This window comes from Rhinoraja longicauda, chromosome 25 (assembly GCF_053455715.1).
Source record: "Rhinoraja longicauda isolate Sanriku21f chromosome 25, sRhiLon1.1, whole genome shotgun sequence".
Classification (NCBI taxonomy): Eukaryota; Metazoa; Chordata; class Chondrichthyes; order Rajiformes; family Arhynchobatidae; genus Rhinoraja; species Rhinoraja longicauda.
Genome location: NC_135977.1, coordinates 5,221,955 through 5,242,115, shown reverse-complemented (window position 1 = coordinate 5,242,115; position 20,161 = coordinate 5,221,955). Strand labels below are relative to the sequence as shown.

The following is a 20,161-nucleotide window of genomic DNA, read 5'->3' as shown; positions in this document are numbered from 1 at the left end:
GGCCATTCGGCCCTTCGAGCCAGCACCGCCATTCAATGTGATCATGGCTGATCATTCTCAATCAGTGCCCCGTTCCTGCCTTCTCCCCATACCCTCTGACTCCGCTATCCTTAAGAGCTCTATCTAGCTCTTGTAATGTGTGATGTGTGATTGTAGATCTGTGATTGTAATGTGTGATTGTAGATCTGGTAGAGTTGCTGCCTTACAGCGAATGCAGCGCCGGAGACCCGGGTTCGATCCCGACTACGGGCGCTGTCTGTACGGAGTTTGTACTTTCTCCCCGTGACTTGTTTTCCCCGAGATCTTCAGTTTCCTCCCACACTCCAAAGACGTGCAGGTTTGTAGGTTAATTGGCTTGGTAAAATTGTAAAATAATTGTCCCTAGCGGGTGTAGGATAGTGTGAGTGTGCGGGGATCGCCGGTTGGCGCGGACGCGGTGGGCCGAAGGGCCTGTTTCCATGCTGTTTCTCTAAACTAAACTAAACTAAACGATCTGCTTGTGTGGCTAGCACGCAAAGGGCGGCACGGTAGCGCAGCGGTAGAGTTGCTGCTTTACAGCGAATGCAGCGCCGGAGACTCAGGTTCGATCCTGACTACGGGTGCTGTACTGTAAGGAGTTTGTACGTTCTCCCCGTGACCTGCGTGGGTTTTCTCCGAGATCTTCGGTTTCCTCCCACACTCCAAAGACGTACAGGTATGTAGGTTAATTGACTGGGTATGTGTAAAAATTGTCCCTAGTGTGTGTAGGATAGTGTTAGTGTGCGGGGATCGCTGGGCGGTGCGGACTTGGTGGGCCGAAAAGGCCTGTTTCCCCGCTGTATCTGAAATATGAAAAAATAATATAATAATATGAAATAGACGCCTGGGTTAGGCGCTAGGCAATGTCATCACTCACTTATAATTGTGCCTGAACGGTGCACACCAGCTCCACAGTGCGACAAGAAAGTCCCTGGGGTAGCACAGAGAGCACCGGTAGTCAGGATCCAACCCGGGTCTCTGGCGCCGTGAGGCAGCAGCTCTACTGCCATGCCCTCAATTGGAGAACAAGAAATTCTCTGGGAACGTAGATCCAAGGAACGGCAGATGTTGCTTTACAAAAAAAAAAAGACACAAAGTGCTGGAGTAACTCAGCGGGTCAGGCAGCATCCCTGGAGAACATGGATAGGCGACGTCTCGGGCCAGGTGGCATCTGTGGAGGGAATGGCCAATTTATTTTGGCCATGATTCCGATAGGTCGACACTACTGCTGGGCAACTCTACCGCTGTGCCACCCAATTGTCTACGTTTGTTTGCCTAGTCTACGGTCGTAGAAATCGGTGGCGAGTGTGTGTCGGACAGAGCTGGCGTAAGGGGCGATCAATGGTCAGTGAGGACTTGGTGGGCCGAAGAGTCCATTTCCTCGCTGTGTCTCTAAAAAGTGTGGCACGGTGGCGCAGCGGTAGAGCTACTACTGCCTTACAGCGCCAGAGGCCCGGGTTTGTTCCTGACCGTGGGTGCCATCGGTATGGAGTTTGTACGTTCTCCCCGTGACCCGCGTAGAGTTCCTCTGGGTTTCCTCCGTCACTCTGAAGGCCTACAGGTATGCAGGTTAATTGGCTTTGGTAAGATTGTATAATTGTCCCGAGCATAGTGTTAATGTGCGGGAATCGCTGGTCCAGAACAAGGGGCCACACAGTTTAAGAATAAGGGGGAGGCCATTTAGAACTGAGATGAGGAAAAACTTTTTCAGTCAGAGAGTTGTGAATCTGTGGAATTCTCTGCCTCAGAAGGCAGTGGAGGCCAATTCTCTGAATGCATTCAAGAGAGAGCTGGATAGAGCTTTTAAGGATAGTGGAGTCAGGGGGTATGGGGAGAAGGCAGGAACGGGGTACTGATTGAGAATGATCAGCCATGATCACATTGAATGGCGGTACTGGCTCGAAGGGCCGAATGGCCTCCTCCTGCACCTATTGTCTATTGTTTATTGTCTATTCGGTGGACCGAATGCCCTGCTTCCATGCTATATGTCTAAACTAAACTAAACTAAACTAAACTAAACTAGGGGAAAAGATTTAATAGGAATCCGAGGGGTTAACTTTTTCACACAGAGGGTGGTGGGTGGATGGAACGAGCTGCCAGTTGAGGCTGGGACTATCCCATCGTTTAAGAAACAGTTAGACAGTTACATGGATAGGACAGGTTTGGAGGGATATGGGCCAAGCTCAGGCAAGTGGGACTCGGGTTGCTGGGTCATTGTTGGCCGGTGTGGGCAAGTTGGGCTGAAGGGCCTGTTCCCACACTGTATCACTCTATGACTCTAAACTAAACTAAACTAAACAAAACTATCTTTGTTTTAACCCAGCATCCGCCGTATCTTCCTATCAAGGAGTGAGCTTTGTTTTCTGTTTCGGCAGCTTGTTTAGCTTATTGTAGGGAGTGGTTGTGCAAGTGGGATTAACACAGAATGGATCCAGTGAGGATCCAAATCACTTTTTTGGGTCTTAATTGAGGTGGGACGGTGGTGCAGCGGTAGAGTTGCTACCTCACAGCGCCGGAGACCCGGGTTCGACCTTGACTACGGAGTTTGCACGATCCCTCAGTGACCTGCGTGGGTTTTCTCCGGGTGCCCTGATTTCCTCCCACACTCCAAAGACGTGTGGGTTTGTAGTTTAATTGGCTTCTGCAAATTCTCCCTGGAGGATAGTGTAGGATAGAACTGGTGTCTGGGCGATCAGTCGGCGCCGACTCGATGGGCCGAAGGGCCTGCTTCCACGCCGTACCTCTAAACCAAACCAAACCAAACCAAACTAAACTAGACTACACAGTCCAGGTGCTGGCCCTTCTGCCCACAATGTCTGTGCTCAACATGAAACCAAGACCCACGTTTCGGGCGGCACGTTGGCGCAGCGGTAGAGTTGCTGCCTTTTACAGCGAATGCAGCGCCGGAGACCCGGGTTCGATCCCGACTGCGGGCGCCGTCCGTACGGAGTTTGCACGTTCTCCCCGTGACCTGCGTGGGTTTTCTCCGAGATCTTCGGTTTCCTCCCACACTCCAAAGATGTGCAGGTTTGTAGGCTAATTGGCTTGGTATAAATGTAGAAATTGTCCCCAGCGGGCGTAGGATCGTGTTAGTGTGCCGGGATCGCTGGTCGGCGCGGACCCGGTGGGCCGAAGGGCCTGTATCTCTAAACTAAACTGAACTAAACTAAACTGAACTGAACAAACTGAAACTAAACTTATCCAAACTAAACTAGGCTGTACAGCACAGGAGTTGGCCCTTCAGCCCACTGTGTCTGTGCTGAACATGATACCAAGGCCAAATTATCTTGCGTTCCTCTTGGTCGTGAGACTTGACCTTGCAGACGTCTGGCTCGGTGCCACCCTTTGGCCCACAGGGGACACCTGAGCTCACACATCGATATGTTTTTCCCAAGTCCTCAGGGATTTGTTGTTTGATTAGCAAAACCGTCCCGTCAGTCGCCTCTCCTTTGTTCCGGGTCAGTCGACGTGTAAATCGCCGTGGAACAAAGCAAAGTGCTTCACTCAGCCGTCAGTGGATTGGGATTATTCCACCTCACCGGCTGGGAAAAATACCTCCCTGCAATATGCGATGAGTGGGGCGTTTGGACAGTGGACAATGATGAGTTGTCAGAAGCATTGTGTGCCGGAGCTCAGGGTCGGCATTTGCCAGAGTATAAATGGGGTCCCGGAGCATGCGTCTGATATCAGGCTGGACCAGCAGACCGCAGGTAAGATACCCCTGCCAGGGCAGCGGGGGAGGACCAGAGGGAGGACGGGCAGGGTGGCAAGGGGCAGCCACGGTGGCACAGCTGGTAGAGCCACTGCCTCCCAGCGATGGAGACCCGGGTTCGATCCCGACCTTCGCTGCTATCTGCTAGTGTGTGTTTCTGGTCCTGGTCCTGGTTGACTACTGTGCAAATGGGTATGGGGAGAAGGCAGGAACGGGGTACTGATTGAGAATGATCAGCCATGATCACATTGAATGGCGGTGCTGGCTCGAAGGGCCGAATGGCCTCCTCCTGCACCTATTGTCTATTGTCTATTATCTATTGTCAAACGTCTCGTAAGTGGTTATCTATCTCGCGCAGGTCTGGGCGAGTGGAGCAGTGATTACATTCTGAAGTGGGCCTTGTTGTCCAAGTTCAGGCCATCTAGTTGCTCGATCCCCTTTTTAAATGACTGAACATCGGGTGCGGCCTGTGTGCGTTGGGTGGCCACATGTTCCATTCCCTTATCGTCATTGGGTAAAGGGAGACATTGGCAGCAAAGTTAGTTTGTGGGCACGGAGTTTGCCCCTTCTCCCCGTGACCGGGTGGGGTCTCCTCCGGGTGCTCCGGTTTCCCCCCAGGCCCCGCAGACGTGCGGGGTTTCGCAGGTCAGGTGGGCGTCTGCGAACTGCCGCTGGTGTGCGGGGAGCGGATGCGAAGGCGAGGTGTCGCAGGCTCAGTGCGGACGGGCGATCGATGGTTGGCGTGGGCTCGGACGGCCCGTATCCATCCAGCACCGCTTCCAGCGACCATCCGCCAAAGGAGCTCCAAAGAGAATCAGGACAGACGCAAGAAGCTGGAGTAACTCAGCCGGTCGGGCAGCAGCTCTGGAGAGAAGGGGTGGGTGACATTTCGGGTCGAGACCCTTGGTGGCAGTTTCAAGAGTCAAGATTGTTTAATTGTCTCATGAACTGACAAGTACTGGGAACAACGAAAGCACGCCAAGGTCAACAAAGTAGAAAGAGAAAGCAAATATTGAAAGAAGCTTTGATCAGATGATTTTGTTAAATTAAAGACAGCTGTGTGAAGAAACTTCAATAGAATGCAGCAGAGCACTGAATGGTTTGGATCGAGTCAACGTCTCCAGGAAATATCAGTGGTTAAGAGTTTTAAAGCTTAGTTCAGTCTAGTTTATTGTCTCGTGTACCGAGGTACAGGGAAAAGCTTTTGTTGCGTGCCAACCAGTCAGCGGAAAGACAATACGTGATTACATTCGAGCCGTTTACAGCGTACAGATACTGTGCGTGATAAGGGAATAACGTTTAGCGCAAGGTAAAGCCAGCAAAGTCCGATCAAGGATAGTCCGAGGGTCAACAATGAGGTAGATGGTAGTTCAGCACTGCTCTCTGGTTGTGGTGGGACGGTTCAGTTGCCTGATAACAGCCGGGAAGAAACTGCCCCTGAATCTGGAGGTGTGCGTTTTCACACTTCTGTGCCTCTTGCCCGATGGGAGAGGGGAGAAGAGGGAGTGACCGGGGTGAGACTGGTCCTTGATGATGCTGCTGGCCTTGCCGAGGCAGCGTGAGATGTAGATGGAGTCGGTGGAAGGGAGGATAGTTTGTGTGATGGTCCGGGCCGCGTCCACAATTCACTGCAATTCCTTGTGGTCTTGGATGGAGCTGCTCCCTAACCAACCGTGCTGTGCCACCCCTGATGGCCTTGAATGGTGTTGGCCTACTTGCCTTAATCCTGTTTCTCTGCTGTGTTGTGTGGGGACAGCGCACGTTACATTTCCGTCTCTTGCCGCCAGCTTCATTATCGTACGTGAGGGTTGCAGGATGTCTCAGACCACAAAGAGCACCACCCAGGAGAAGGGCACTGCCCCTGTTGCCACCCCAGGCTTCAAGAACCCAAAGACCAGAGAACCAGCATTGGGCAACTTCAAGGTAAGTGCACCAGCCCTGCCCCAAGCAACACTGAATGGGGTGTTCACTCCGGTTGACTGGAGTCATGGAGTCATGCAGACCCGGTCATACAGGCCATACACGCCTCCTCCAGTGTCACAGTGAGGCCCACCGGAAATTGGAGGAACAGCACCTCATATTTCGCCTGGGCAGCTTGCAGCCCAGCGGTATGAACATTGACTTCTCCAACATTGGATAGTTCCTCTGACCCTCTCTTCCCCTCCCCCTTCCCAGATCTCCCTCTATCTTTCTGTCTCCACCTATATCCTTTCTTTGTCCCGCCCCCCTGACATCAGTCTGAAGAAGGGTCTCGACCCGAAACGTCACCCATTCCTTCTCTCCTGAGATGCTGCCTGACCCGCTGAGTTACTCCAGTATTTTGTGATACCTTCGATTTGCACCAGCATCTGCAGTTATTTTCCTACACGACCAGGACCTGGTCAGACTGACCTGCTCATAGAGTCATCCAGACTTGGTTAGATAGACCTGCTGATAGAGTCATCCAGACCTGGTCAGACTGACCTGCTCAGAGAGTCATCCAGACCTGGTCAGATAGACCTGCTCATAGAGTCATCCAGACCTGGTCAGATAGACCTGCTCATAGAGTCACCAGGACCTGGTCAGACTGACCTGCTCATAGAGTCACCAGGACCTGATCAGACTGACCTGCTCATAGAGGCATCAGGACCTGGTCAGACTGACCTGCTCATAGAGGCATCAGGACCTGGTCAGACTGACCTGCTCATAGAGGCATCAGGACCTGGTCAGACTGACCTGCTCATAGAGTCATCCAGACCTGGTCAGACTGACCTGCTCATAGAGTCATCCAGACCTGGTCAGACTGACCTGCTCAGAGAGTCGTCCAGACCTGGTCAGACTGACCTGCTCATAGAGGCATCCAGACCTGGTCAGACTGACCTGCTCATAGAGGCATCAGGACCTGGTCAGATAGACCTGCTCATAGAGTCACCAGGACCTGGTCAGACTGACCTGCTCATAGAGGCATCCAGACCTGGTCAGACTGACCTGCTCATAGAGGCATCAGGACCTGGTCAGACTGACCTGCTCCTAGAGGCATCCAGACTTGGTCAGACTGACCTGCTCATAGAGGCATCCAGACCTGGTTGACTTAAATGTGAAGGAAGGAACTGCAGATGCTGGTCCAAACCGAAGATAGACACAAAGTGCTGGAGTAATTCAGCGGGACAGGCAGCGTCTCTGGAGAGAAGGGGTGACGTTTCGGGTCACGGCACCCATTCCTTCTCTCCAGAGATGCTGCCTGCCCCTGCTGAGTTGCTCCAGCACTTTGTGTCTGTTTCAGACCTGGGTAGACTATCAGGGTTGATTAAGAGCAAAGATACTAGAGGAGCAAGATAGACCACTGTCGAAATCGCCTATACTGAAGTGTAGCACGCAAAGGAGCCATTTTAGTAAGCAAAACCCGCCTTTCGCAGTGTAATCAGTGTTTCTGGGGGGAACAGTATGTGTGATGATACCATTAAAATGCAGAATATATCTCATCTATCAATTCACAGATTTTTGTTATTTTTCTTTTAAAATGTTTCTGCAAGTTTCTGCCGACTAAAATGGCACCGTGACGTACTACGGTTTTTAGGGTCGAGTGGTCTATCTTGCTCTGCTCTATTGTCTCTGATTAAGAGGGATCCAATGGATGTCATTTATTTGAATTTTGGACGAGGAATTGGTAAAGTACGAAACAAAGATTTGTTTGTTTTCGAGGTCTTTAAATCTCTGGAGTTCCCTGCTCCAGAGAGTAGTGCTGATGTTGAACGATGTGATGGTGGATATATGTTTAGGACTGAAAAACTTTGGATGGTAAGGTCCTTGGGAAAACATGAGAAACAGGCAGGAAAGTAAACCTGACGTGTCCATCAATTAGATTAGCTCGATCAGCATTGTGAGTATTCTCGGGCTTTTAAGTTAGATCATAGATCAGCTGTTTTCCAAATTGCAAGCCGAATATTCCTTTCCTGTTAAATCCCCTGTGCGTGGAATTATTTTAGTCTAATGCCGTTGACTCAGCATTAATTAATGTTTGCAGATGATAGTTCCAAACTTGCAACGAACTTTAAATGCTGAAGAGTTTCTTAATTATCCCCAGTGAAAGAACAAGTTTGATTTTTTTTTAGGTCAGGCCTCACAGGTCTGGATTCTTCGTTCAATGGAACTAATTTCCCTTTATCTATCCATCAATATCTCAACATGAGAAGATCCACCCTTGGCATGCAATGGTGTTATCATAGCTGAACCTCCTACCGCGACCCACGGCACGGTGGCGCGGTGGTAGAGCTGCTGCCTTACAGCACCGGAGACCCGGGTTCGATCCCGACTACGGGCGCTGTCTGTACGGAGTTTGCACGCACGTTCTCCCCCACGTGACTAGCGTAGGGTTTTCTCCGAGATCTTCGGTTTCCTCCCCCACACTCTGAAGACGTGCAGGTTTGTAGCAGGTCAATTGGCTTGGTGTAAATGTGAAAATTGTCCCCGTTGTGTGTAGGATAGTGTTCGCGTGCGGGGATCGCTGGTCGGCGCGGACTCGGTGGGCCGAAGGGCCTGTTTCCACAGGCCCTTCGGCCCACCGAGTCCGCGCCGACCAGCGATCCCCGCACTCGAACACTATCTCTAAACTAAACTAAACTAAACTAAGCTAAACTAAATATCCCAAGGATCAAATTTGACCAGAGACATCGTGTTGCCTCACGATACGGTTTGGGTACAGCTCTGCCCAATTGCACAAGAGGTTGCTGAGAGGTGTCGACGTGGCCCAGTCCCATCGCACAGACCAGACTCTCCTCCATCGACTCCATCCACACCTCATGATGGCGTGCAACATAATCAAAGACTTGTCCCTGTCCCACCCCGGTCGCTCCTCCTTCTCCCCGCTCCCGCCCCTCTCCCTTCTTTTGGGAGTGCTACAGCTGGCACCCCAGCACCTTACCAAAGATACTAGAGGAGCAAGATCGACCACTCCGTTGAAATCGCCAATACTGAAGTGCAGTACGCAAAGGAGCGTAACGTCCGCCATTTTAGTAAGCAAAACCCGCCTCTCGCAGTGTAATCAGTGTTTTGGGGGAACAGTATGTGTGATGATACCATTAAAATGCAGAATATATCTCATCTATCAATTCACAGATTTTTGTTCTTTTTCTTTTTAAATGTTTCTGCACGTTTCTGCCGACTAAAATGGCGCCGTGACGCGCAACGGTGTTTACGGTCGAGTGGTCTATCTTGCTCCTCTAGTATCTTCGATGTTTAGGGTCGAGTGGTCTATCTTGCTCCTCTAGTATCTTCGGTGTTTAGGGTCGAGTGGTCTATCTTGCTCCTCTAGTATCTTCGATGTTTAGGGTCGAGTGGTCTATCTTGCTCCTCTAGTATCTTCGGTGTTTAGGGTCGAGTGGTCTATCTTGCTCCTCTAGTATCTTCGACGTTTCGGGTCGAGTGGTCTATCTTGCTCCTCTAGTATCTTTGGTGTTTAGGATCGAGTGGTCTATCGTGCTCCTCTAGTACCTTTGTGCCTGACTGACTTTGCGCTTTGCTGCAGATCTACATTTACGAGCAGGAGAACTTCCAGGGGCGATTCGTCGAGTTCTCCAGCGAGTGCGTTAACCTGTGCGACCGCAACTTCGACCGAGTGGGCAGCGTCCGTGTGGACTGTGGACCGTGAGTCACCCAGCAACCACCACAAGGCCATCAGGCCACCAGTGAAAGGAGCAGAACCAGGCCATTCGGCCCATCGAGTCTACTCCGCCATTCAATCACGGCCGATCTATCTCTCCCTCCCAACCCCAATCTCCTGCCTTCCCCCCGTAACCCCTGACACCCGCACTAATCAAGAATCTATCTATCTATCCCTGCCATGGCCTCCACAGCCTTCTGTGGCAAAGAATCCCACAGATTCACCACCCTCTGACCAAAGAAATCCCCCCTCATCTCCTTCCTAAAAGAACGTCCTTTAATTCTGAGGCTGTGCCCTCTGGTCCTAGACTCTCCCACTAGTGGAAACATCCTCTCCACATCCACTCTATCCAGGCCGCTCACTATTCTGTACGTTTCATTGAAGTCCCCCCTCATTCTTCTAAACTCCAGCGAGTACAGGCCCAGTGCCAACAAACGCTCATCATGTGTTAACCCACTCATTCCTGGGATCGTTCTTGTAAACAAATGATCTGCAGGATCAAGGGGTAGAAGTGGGACACACGCACACACGCACACGCACACACACACACACACATACACGCACACACACACACACACACACACACACACACACACACACACACACACACACACACACACACACACACACACACACACACACACACACACACACAGGCAGGCAGACACACACACACACACACACACACATGCACACACACACACACACACAGGCAGACACATACACAAACACATACAGTCACACAGATCGACACGCACAGACAGACAAATATACGTACGCACATACACACACACACACACACTAGCACACACACAGACACAAGCAGACACAGTTAAACAGACACAGACACACCCACAAGCATTTCGTAGTGGAGCAGACAAAATGTGTTGGAAGGAACGTAAGCGAGGCTTGTTCAGACAGAGTTTACACCTAATTTACAAATTGGTGTAAATCTGTTTGTGTTTGCTGTTATTTGAGCTGTGTTGTTTCTGCGTCATGTTGCAGCTGGGTTGCCTACGAGCAGGCAAACTTCCGTGGTGAGATGTTCATCTTGGAGAAGGGCGAGTATCCACGCTGGGATTCCTGGTCCAACAGCTACAGGAGTGATCGTTTCATGTCCTTCCGCCCCGTCTGCATGGTGAGTGGTCCACGCTCAGGCCCGCAGCGCCGGGGGGGTGGGAACACAAGGAAAGCCACAGGTCAAGGGGCTGCCTGACCCGCTGAGTTACTCCAGCGCTTCGTGTCTTCCACTGCAGTCAACCCCTTCATGCCCACTTTGGTTTTGCACCACGCGAGGGGCAGCACGGTGGCACAGCGGTAGAGTTGCTGCCTCACAGTGTCAGAGACCCGGGTTCCATCCTGACTAGTGGGTGCTGTCTGTACGGAGTTTGTCCGTTCTCCCCGTGACCTGCTTGGGTTTTCTCCGGATGCTCCGGTTTCCTCCCACACTCTAGTCCTCCAGGCTTGTCGGTTAATTGGTTTCTGTGCATGAGTATGTTGGATAGAACCAATGTACAGGGTGATCGCTGGTCGGTGCAGACTCGGTGGGCCGAAGGGCCTGTTTCCAGGCTGCAGGGCCTATCCCTTCAGTCTGAAGGGTCTCGACCTGAAACGTCACCTCTCCGTGCTCTCCAGAGATGCTGGCCGCGTTACTCCAGCATTCTGTGTCCTTTGTGCACTAACCAACATCTTGCAGTCCGAAGAACGGTCTCGACCCGAAAAGTCACCCAATCCTTCTTTCCCGAGATGCTGCTTGACCCGCTGAGTTACTCCAGCATTCTGTGTCTATCTTCAGTTTAAACCAGCATCTGCAGCCCTTCCTACACCTCTTGCAGCTTTCCTTGTTTCCACACTATCCTGGTGAATCTCCCTCGAACCTCCTCCCACGCCACCATGTCCTCCATTAGAGAAGGCGACCAAAACTGTACACAGTGTTCCAGGCAGGGTTGCCAACTTCCTCACTCCCAAATAAGGGACAAAAGGTGACGTCACCGCCCCGCGCCCCACGTGACCTCACCCAGCCAGCGGCCACGTGCTCCCGCTCCACCAATGGCGGCCGCCCGGGCCGAGAGGAGAGTTGCTATGCAACCTCCGTTAGGCTGCGCCTGGGCCTCCGGGCCTACACTGTCCGGGCCTACACTGTCCGGGCCTACACTGTCCGGGCCCACACTATCCAGGCCTACACTGTCCAGGCCTACAGCTGCCGCTGGGCCTCCAGTGTCCGGGCCCACAATGTCCGGGCCCACAGTGTACGGGCCCACAGTGTCCGGGCCTACAGCGCCCCCCCCCCCCGGGTCTAATACGGGACAAGGGTGGTCCCGTACGGAACAAACCAATTTAGCCCAAAATACGGGATGCCCCGGCTAATACGGGACAGTTGGCAACACTAGTTCCAGGTGTGGTGGCCTCACCAACAGTGGGGAAAGGGGGGAATGTCGCAACTCCTAACCGTTTTCTCTTCTGAACCTGATTCACAGGATAACCAAGAACATAAAATCAGCCTGTACGAAATGGCCGAGTTCCAAGGAAACAAGATGGAGATTATGGAGGATGACATTCCCAGTCTGTGGGCCTATGGATTCAGTGACCGAGTGGGCAGTGTGAGAGTCCACAGTGGAACGTGAGTACCTGCAGTGCGGTTTATATGGAGGGCCAGCCTCACACGGGTTTACGGTACCTTGTTTGGTTTAGTTCATTGTCACGTGTACCGAGGTACAGTGAAAAGCTTTTTGTTGCGTGCTAACCAGTCAGCGGAAAGACAATACGTGATTTACAATCGAGCCATTTACAGTGTGCAGGTACATGATAAGGGAATGATGTTTCGAGTCTTTATAATGTTTAGAGTCCAGGGCACTCTTTTAGAAAGGAGGTGGTAGAGGGTAGTTAATCTGTGGAGCTCATCGCCACAGAGGGCTGTGGAGGCCAAGTCAGTGGGTATTTTTGAGGCAGAGATAGACAGATTAAGGCAGAGATAGAAGGCAGGAGAATGGGGTTAGGAGGCAGAGATCAGCCATGATTGAATGGAGGACTGGACTCGGTGGGCCGAATGGCCTAATTCTACTGCTAGAACTTGTGAACTTGTCTAAATGTACTGACCATCTAATGGTGTTAGATGTGGAAACAAGACAGGGCGGAACAAACACAAAGTGCTGGAGTCACTCAATGGGTCAGGCAGCATCTGTGGAAGACATGTGGAAATAGTTTAGTTTAGTTTAGTTTCTTGTCACCTACTGTGAAAAGCTTTTTTGTTGCGTGCTATGCAGTCAGCGGATAGACTATACACGATTACAATCGAGCTGTCCACAGTGTACAGATACGGGCTAAAGGGGATAACGTTTAGTGCAAGATAAAATCCTGTAAAGTGCGATTAAAGATAGTCCAAAGATCAGGACCGCTCTCTGGTTGGTGAGAGGGCGGCTCAGTTGCCCGATAACAGCCGGGAAGAAACTGCCCCTGAATCTGGAGCTGTGCGTTTCCACACTTCTGTACCTCTTGCCTGATGGGAGAGGGGAGAAGAGGGAGTGGCCGGGATGAGACTGGTCCTTGATGATGCTGCTGGCCTTGCCGAGGCAGCGTGAGGTGTAGATGGAGTCAACGGAAGGGAGGCTGGTTTGGTTTATGGTCTGGGCTGCGTTTGGTTTTAGCGGGAGGGAACCTTTAATCTGCTGGATAGACGCATGCGAAGTCATCAAATCAGATAATACCCGTACAGCTTAGTTTCGTTTATTACTATGATTATTGTTATGTTTCAAAGGGAATCCGAGGGATAAGTGCTTTACACAGAGAGCAGTTGATATCTGGAATGGGCTGCCGGAGGAGGTAGTGGAAGCACATACAATCATTGCATTTAAGAATCATTTAGACTGACACTTCAACAGGCCAGGCACAGAGTGTAGGAATGAACTGCAGATGCCGGTGTGCACAAGATAGACACAAAACGCCAGAGTAACTCAGCGGGACAGGCAGCATCTCTGGAGAGAAGGAGTGGGCGACGTTTGAGGTCGAGATCCCTCTTCAGTCTGAGAGTCAGAGGAGAGGGAGACACGGAGATGAGGAAGTGCAAGGTGTGAAAACGAGAGATCAAAGAAGATGGGTTTCAAGGAGAAATAATAATAATAATAATAATAATAATAATAATAATAATAATAATAATAATAATAATAATAATAATAATAATAATAATAATAATAATAATAATAATAATAATAATAATAATAATAATAATAATAATAATAATAATAATAATATATACCTTTATTTGTCCCACAACGGGGAAATTTGCAGTGTTAAGGCAGCAAAGTGGATAGCAAGAGGGCATTCATTATAAATAAAGATAAAGATAAGGATAATTGTCATCATTTACTGTGTTTTTTTTAAACTGTTACTGTTAACTAGTCTGTTGACTGACAATAGACAATAGACAATAGGTGCAGGAGTAGGCCATTCGGCCCTTCGAGCCAGCACCGCCATTCAATGTGATCATGTCTGATCATTCTCAATCAGTACCCCGTTCCTGCCTTCTCCCCATATCCCCTGACTCCGCTATCCTTAAGAGCTCTATCCAGCTCTCTCTTGAATGCATTCAGAGAATTGGCCTCCACTGCCTTCTGAGGCAGAGAATTCCACAGATTCACAACTCTCTGACTGAAAAAGTTTTTCCTCATCTCCGTTCTAAATGGCCTACCCCTTATTCTTAAACTGTGTGGCCCCTGGTTCTGGACTCCCCCAACATTGGGAACATGTTTCCTGCCTCTAACGCGTCCAACCCCTTAATAACCTTATACGTTTCGATAAGATCTCCTCTCATCCTTCTAAATTCCAGTGTATACAAACCTAGTCGCTCCAGTCTTTCAACATGTGACAGTCCCGCCATTCCGGGAATTAACAGACTGGTCTGTTGACTGGTCTGTTGACTGGTCTGCTGGGAGCAGTGCTGGTTGTGCAGTCTCACAGCAGCGGGAAGGAAGGACCTCCGATATCTCTCCTTCACGCACTTCACACACATGTAGAAAAGATCATTGTTAGCATGGGGGGGGGTGGGGGGTAGGTGGAGAGTAACCGACCAAAGGCTAATGTCTTCCCTTCCCTCGTGCTCTTGCAGATGGGTTGGCTACCAGTACCCTGGATACAGAGGCTACCAGTACCTGTTTGAGATGGGAGACTTCAAGCACTGGAACGAGTGGTGCGCCCAGCAGCCTCTGATGCAGTCCATCCGCAGGCTGAGGGACATGCAGTGGCATCAGAAGGGTTGCTTCCAGGTGACCAGCAAGTGAGAAGGTTCCACGCCCCCGCCGCCCGGCCTGGTCCAGGCGGCACCGGCCCGCGTTTGGACGAAGGGTTCCATCTCCGTTTTTAATTCACTTGCAGCTGCCAGTCGCTCTGCACTTTACAATGTAAAGCAGGTTTTTTTCCCTCGGAATTGCGAAATGTACCCTGTGATGCAAATAAAGAAAGTGAATGAAACACCAGCGGCTGTGGTCTCCTTCACAGGACGGGGAAGCTGTTCCTGATCGTTCCAGAGGGGTGGAGTTTGGGAGGGACAAAAAAACGTTGCCAACTGTCCCGTATTAGCCGGGACATCCCCCGTATTTTGGGCTAAATTGTTTTGTCCCGTACGAGACCGCCCTTGTACCGTATTAGTAAGGTTGCCAACTTCCTCGCTCCCAAATAAGGGACAAAGGGTGACGTCACCGCCCGGCCACGTGCTCCCGCTCCATCAATGGTAGCCGGCCAGGCCGGGAGGCGGGTTGCTACACTGTAGGCCCGGACAGTGTAGGCCCGGACAGTGTAGGCCCGGACAGTGTAGGCCCGGACAGTGTAGGCCCGGACAGTGTAGGCCCGGACAGTGTAGGCCCGGACAGTGTAGGCCCGGACAGTGTAGGCCCGGACAGTGTAGGCCCGGACAGTGTAGGCCCGGACAGTGTAGGCCCGGACAGTGTAGGCCCGGACAGTGTAGGCCCGGACAGTGTAGGCCCGGACAGTGTAGGCCCGGACAGTGTAGGCCCGGACAGTGTAGGCCCGGACAGTGTAGGCCCGGACAGTGTAGGCCCGGACAGTGTAGGCCCGGACAGTGTAGGCCCGGACAGTGTAGGCCCGGACAGTGTAGGCCCGGGCGCCGTCTATCGGAGGTTACATAGCAACCCGCCTCCCGGCCCGGGGCGGCCGCCGTTGGTGGAGCGGGAGCACGTGGTCGCTGGCTGGGAGGGGTCACGTGGGGCGTGGGGCGGCGACGTCACCTTGTCCCGTATTTGGGAGCGAGGAAGTTGGCAACCCCCTAACCTCAGTGCACGTGAAAACAAAACCAAACTCCACAAGATGAGGAAGAAGGAACTGCTGACGCTGGTTTACACCGGAGATAGACACAAAATGCTGGAGTAACTCAACGGGGCAGGCAGCCTCTCTGGAGAGAAGAAACGGGTGACGTTTTGGGTCGAGACCCTTCTTCAGACTGAGCGTCAGGGGAGAGGGGGGGGGAGTTACAGAGATAAGGAAGTGTAAGAGATCAAAAGAGATGCAGATAGACAATAGACAATAGGTGCAGGAGTAGGCCATTCGGCCCTTCGAGCCAGCACTGCCATTCAATGTGATCATGGCTGATCATTCTCAATCAGTACCCCGTTCCTGCCTTCTCCCCATACCCCCTGACTCCGCTATCCTTAAGAGCTCTATCTAACTCTCTTGAAAGCATTCAGAGAATTATCCTCCACTGCCTTCTGAGGCAGAGAATTCCACAGATTCACAACTCTCTGACTGAAAAACTTTTTCCTCATCTCTGTTCTAAATGGCCTACCCCTTATTCTTAAACTGTGGCCCCTTGTTCTGGACTCCCCCAACATTGGGAACATGTTTCCTGCCTCTAACGTGTCCAACCCCTTAATAATCTTATACGTTTCGATAAGATCCCCTCTCATCCTTCTAAATTCCAGTGTATACAAGCCTAGTCGCTCCAGTCTTTCAACATGGGACAGTCCCGCCAGATTAAGGAAAATGTAGACTAAACCATTGTTAGCTAGGGGAAGGTGACAACAAAGCAAGCGGAGATAAGATATAATCAGGGGGACAGTCAGACGGTGAAGATTAGCTTGTCTTTGGACGCTGTAGAGGAGGTAAACGTGGGGTTGGGTCAGGATAGACTTGATGTGGAGAGAGGATGTTTCCATTAGACTTTAGAATTTAGAGATATAGCGCGGAAACAGGCCCTTCGGCCCACTTAGTCCACGCCGACCAGCACAGTCCCCGTACACTAACACTACCCTACCCAATAATCGAAATATAGACCAATACCATCAAGTCAAACTCAAGTACAATAGGTGGAGGAAAGGAGAAAATACAGAGTGCAGAATATACACCGATCAGCCGAAGAAACATTATGTAGGAAAATAACTGGAGATGCTGGTACAAATCGAAGGTATCACAAAATGCTGGGGTAACTCAGCAGGTCAGGCAGCATCTAGGAGAGAGGGAATGGGTGACGTTTTGGGTCGAGACCCTTCTTCAGACTGACAGCCAAAACATTATGACTACTGACAGGCGAAGTGAATAACATTGATTATCTTGTTACAATGGCACCTGTCAAGGGGTGGGATATATTAGGCAGCAAGTGAACAGTCAGTTCTTGAAGTTGATGCGTTGGATGCAGGAGAAATGGGCAGGGAGTAAAGACCCGAGCGACTTTGACAAGGGGCCAAATTGTTACGGCCAGACGACTGGGTCAGAGCACCTCTGAAACGGCAAGGCTTGTGGGGTGCTCCCGGTCAGCAGTGGTGAGTACCGACCGACAGTGGTCCGAGGAGAGACAAACCACAAACCGGCGACAGACAGGGTATTGGGCGCCCGAGGCTCATCGATGCGCGAGGGCAACGAAGGCTATCCCGTCTGGTCCGAACCGACAGAAGGTCGACTGTGGCGCAAGTCTCAAAAATCTTTAATGGTGGTCACGGGAGGAATGTGTCACAACACACAGTGCATCGCACCCTGCTGCGTATGGGGCTGCACACGGAGGACCAACAGCATATTGGGCAGGTGGTCATAATGTTTTAGCTCATCAGTGTATTTCTCAGCATTGTAGCGCATCAGTTCCAGAGACAAAGTCCAATGTCCGCAATGGGGTAGAGGTGAATCGGACAGTGCCCTAGCTAATGGAAGAAGCGTTCAGAAGCCTGATAACAGAACGAAGAAGCTGTTTAGACTGTAGACTTTACTTTAGAGATACAGGACACAGACAGGCCCCTTCGGCCCACCGAGGCCTACTATCGATCACTCATTCACACTAGTTCTGTGTTATCCCACTTTCACATCCTACACACCAGGCACAATTTACAGAAGCTAATAAACCTACAAATCTGCATGTCTTTGGAATGTGGGAGAAAACTGGAGCACCTGGAGAAAACCCACGCAGTCACAGAGAGAACGTTGAAACTCCACACAGACAGCACCCGAGGTCAGGATTGAACCCAGGTCTCTGGCGCCGTGAGGCAGCAGCTTTACCACCGTGCCGCCCTCTATTTCCAGTCGACAAGATGACGTGTAAGAGAGAGTAACTGGCTGTTCCTCGTGCTGGAAGTTTCAGAGAGTCTGTTACTTTCTAACTCTCTGTTTTAGTCTTTGAAGGAAAAGACGTCAGAAGTTACTTTTAAAACACAAAGGTAAATAGGTCTGTGGAATAAGCTATCACGATTGTGCGGCACAGTGGCGCAGCGGTAGAGTTGCTGCCTCGCAGCGCCGGAGGCCCGGGTTCGATCCCGACTACGGATGCCGTCTGTACGGAGTTTGTACGTTCTCCCCGTGACCTGCGTGGGTTTTCTCCGGGTGCTCCGGTTTCCTCCCACACTCCAAAGACGTACAGGTTTGTCGGATAATTGGCTTGGTTATAATGTGTGGGGATCGTAGGTCGGCGCGGACTCGGTGGGCCGAAGGGCCTGTTTCCGCGCTGTATCTCTAAACTAAACTAAATTTGTTAACAGTGAGTGATGTTGTGAATTCTGCACAGCTTCGGGTCAGTTCGTGAACAATAATAGAACTGCTTGTTGCAAATTACCCTTATCTCTCCCAAAAAATGCTCCTATTCAATGTCGGTCACACTCTCCACTTAAAAATAATTAAAAATGTATTATCCCCGGGTGACATTTCTTGCTACTGAGGTCAGTCACTGAGATGAAGGCACTTAATGCGTCTACTTATAATTAATCTTGATTTTTGTCATTTACGTTACTGTGCCACTGGATCTCCTCGTTCCTTTCAATGCCATTCTCAAAGCTCAGTGTGAGGGAAGAGCAAACGGTCTAATGTTACTCAGGCTCGATGCTATTATAAGATATGATTATTTAGTCATGAATCTTATTGCATCCAATCCCAGGCCTGACTTTCCAGTGTATGGTCGGTTACAAATCAAGAAGGAATTCTTCCAGCTGACGTCCTCAATCACAGTGCGACGGGGCGATATTTTGGGCAGGCTTTTTAACCAGTGCAGGCCTTGCATAGCAACTGTTGCTAAGCGGACATGTTTGATTCAGGAACTGTAGATGTGGGAACTCTGGGAATGAATCCTACGGTGGTGATTGAATTTATCAAGATTATTACAGGTCGCACGTGTATTCTAAGACTATTACTTTATTTGTTGCTGTTAGCTTATCAAATGTGATGTCTTTAGCTTAATGAGGTTCATAAGTTCATAAATTCTAGGAGATGTAGGCCATTCGGCCCATCAAGTCTACTCTGCCATTCAATCATGGCTGGTCTATCTCTCCCTCTCAACCTCATTCTCCTGCCTTCTCCCCATAACGCCTGACCCATAAAACAAATCCAGGGAGGGTTGCCAACTTTCTAACTCCCAAATAAGGGACAAAAGATGATGTCACCACCTGCGCCCCACGTGACCTCACCCAGACAGTGGCCACGTGCTCCCAACTACGGGCGCTGTCTGTACGGAGTTTGCACGTTCTCCCCGTGACCTGCGTGGGTTTTCTCCGGGTGCTCCGGTTTCCTCACACACTTCAAAGACGTGCAAGTCTGTAGGTTAATTGGCTTCGGTGAAAATTGTCCCTAGTGTGTGTGGGATAGTGTTAGTGTGCGGGGATCACTGGTCGGCGCGGACTCGGTGGGCCGAAGGGCCTGTTTCCGCGCTGTATCTCTAAATCTAAAAAAAAATCTAAACCAGACTAAACTAAACTAAACTAAACTGTTAAATAGTACTCTAGGGGCTAGTGGAATCAAGGGGTATGGGGAGAAGGCAGGCACGGGTTATTGATTGTGGATGATCAGCCATGATCACAATGAATGGCGGTGCTGGCTCGAAGGGCCAAATGGCCTCCTCCTGCACCTATTTTCTATGTTTCTATGTTTCTAAACTGAACTAACTAAACTCAACTGAACCCCGGTCATTAGTGCAGTCTGCAGCAGTCTTCTGATGTCCAAACTCGCAAGCAGATAGGGGGTATTTATAGAAGTGACTTGTGTCCAGTCAGCTGTTGACTGCTTTATCACACTTGTGTGTGCGTTTGCCCACTGGTGAATGCTTATCACATTTCCCCTGCCCTGTGTGTGTAGCTGCCTGCCTGCCTGCCTGCTGCCTGCTGGGACCCATTAGTGGCTGTTACCTCAAGAACCTTCCAAGCACCCTGCAACACAAGAGAACAGAGTTAGTGGCAGCTTTCCCCCAGAAGGTACGTTAATGGTGGCGTGTGTGTTGTGGATGTTGAAGGGGGATCAGCACTTACTTTCCCCATGTGTGTCATTCTTTCTTCTTGGAGCGCTGCGTGTGTAGGCCGCAGGGAAGTTATTAGTGTCGGAGGAGT

General features: G+C 50.7%; 2 protein-coding genes across 4 annotated transcripts in view; both read left to right on the top strand.

The window, feature by feature from the left end:
- The window catches only part of LOC144606028 (beta-crystallin B1-like), a 28,350-nt gene extending 13,546 nt beyond the window's left edge, over positions 1-14,804 (top strand). For 2 of the 3 annotated variants that reach the window (XM_078421800.1, XM_078421799.1), the window contains exons 2-6: positions 5,518-5,653; positions 9,234-9,352; positions 10,374-10,506; positions 11,846-11,988; positions 14,470-14,804. In XM_078421800.1, coding sequence (XP_078277926.1) covers positions 5,546-5,653; positions 9,234-9,352; positions 10,374-10,506; positions 11,846-11,988; positions 14,470-14,641 — 675 coding nt within the window. In that variant the 5' untranslated portion in view covers positions 5,518-5,545 and the 3' untranslated portion in view covers positions 14,642-14,804. Of the gene's footprint in view, positions 1-3,716; positions 3,729-5,517; positions 5,654-9,233; positions 9,353-10,373; positions 10,507-11,845; positions 11,989-14,469 lie in introns of those variants that run through there. The other variant, XM_078421797.1, reaches the window with a different exon arrangement.
- A 4,102-nt stretch (positions 14,805-18,906) lies between these two features.
- The window catches only part of myo18b (myosin XVIIIB), a 204,322-nt gene continuing 203,067 nt past the window's right edge, over positions 18,907-20,161 (top strand). The window contains 2 exon segments of the mRNA XM_078421838.1: positions 18,907-18,989; positions 19,828-20,029. Of these exon segments, the coding sequence (XP_078277964.1) occupies positions 18,907-18,989; positions 19,828-20,029 (285 nt within the window).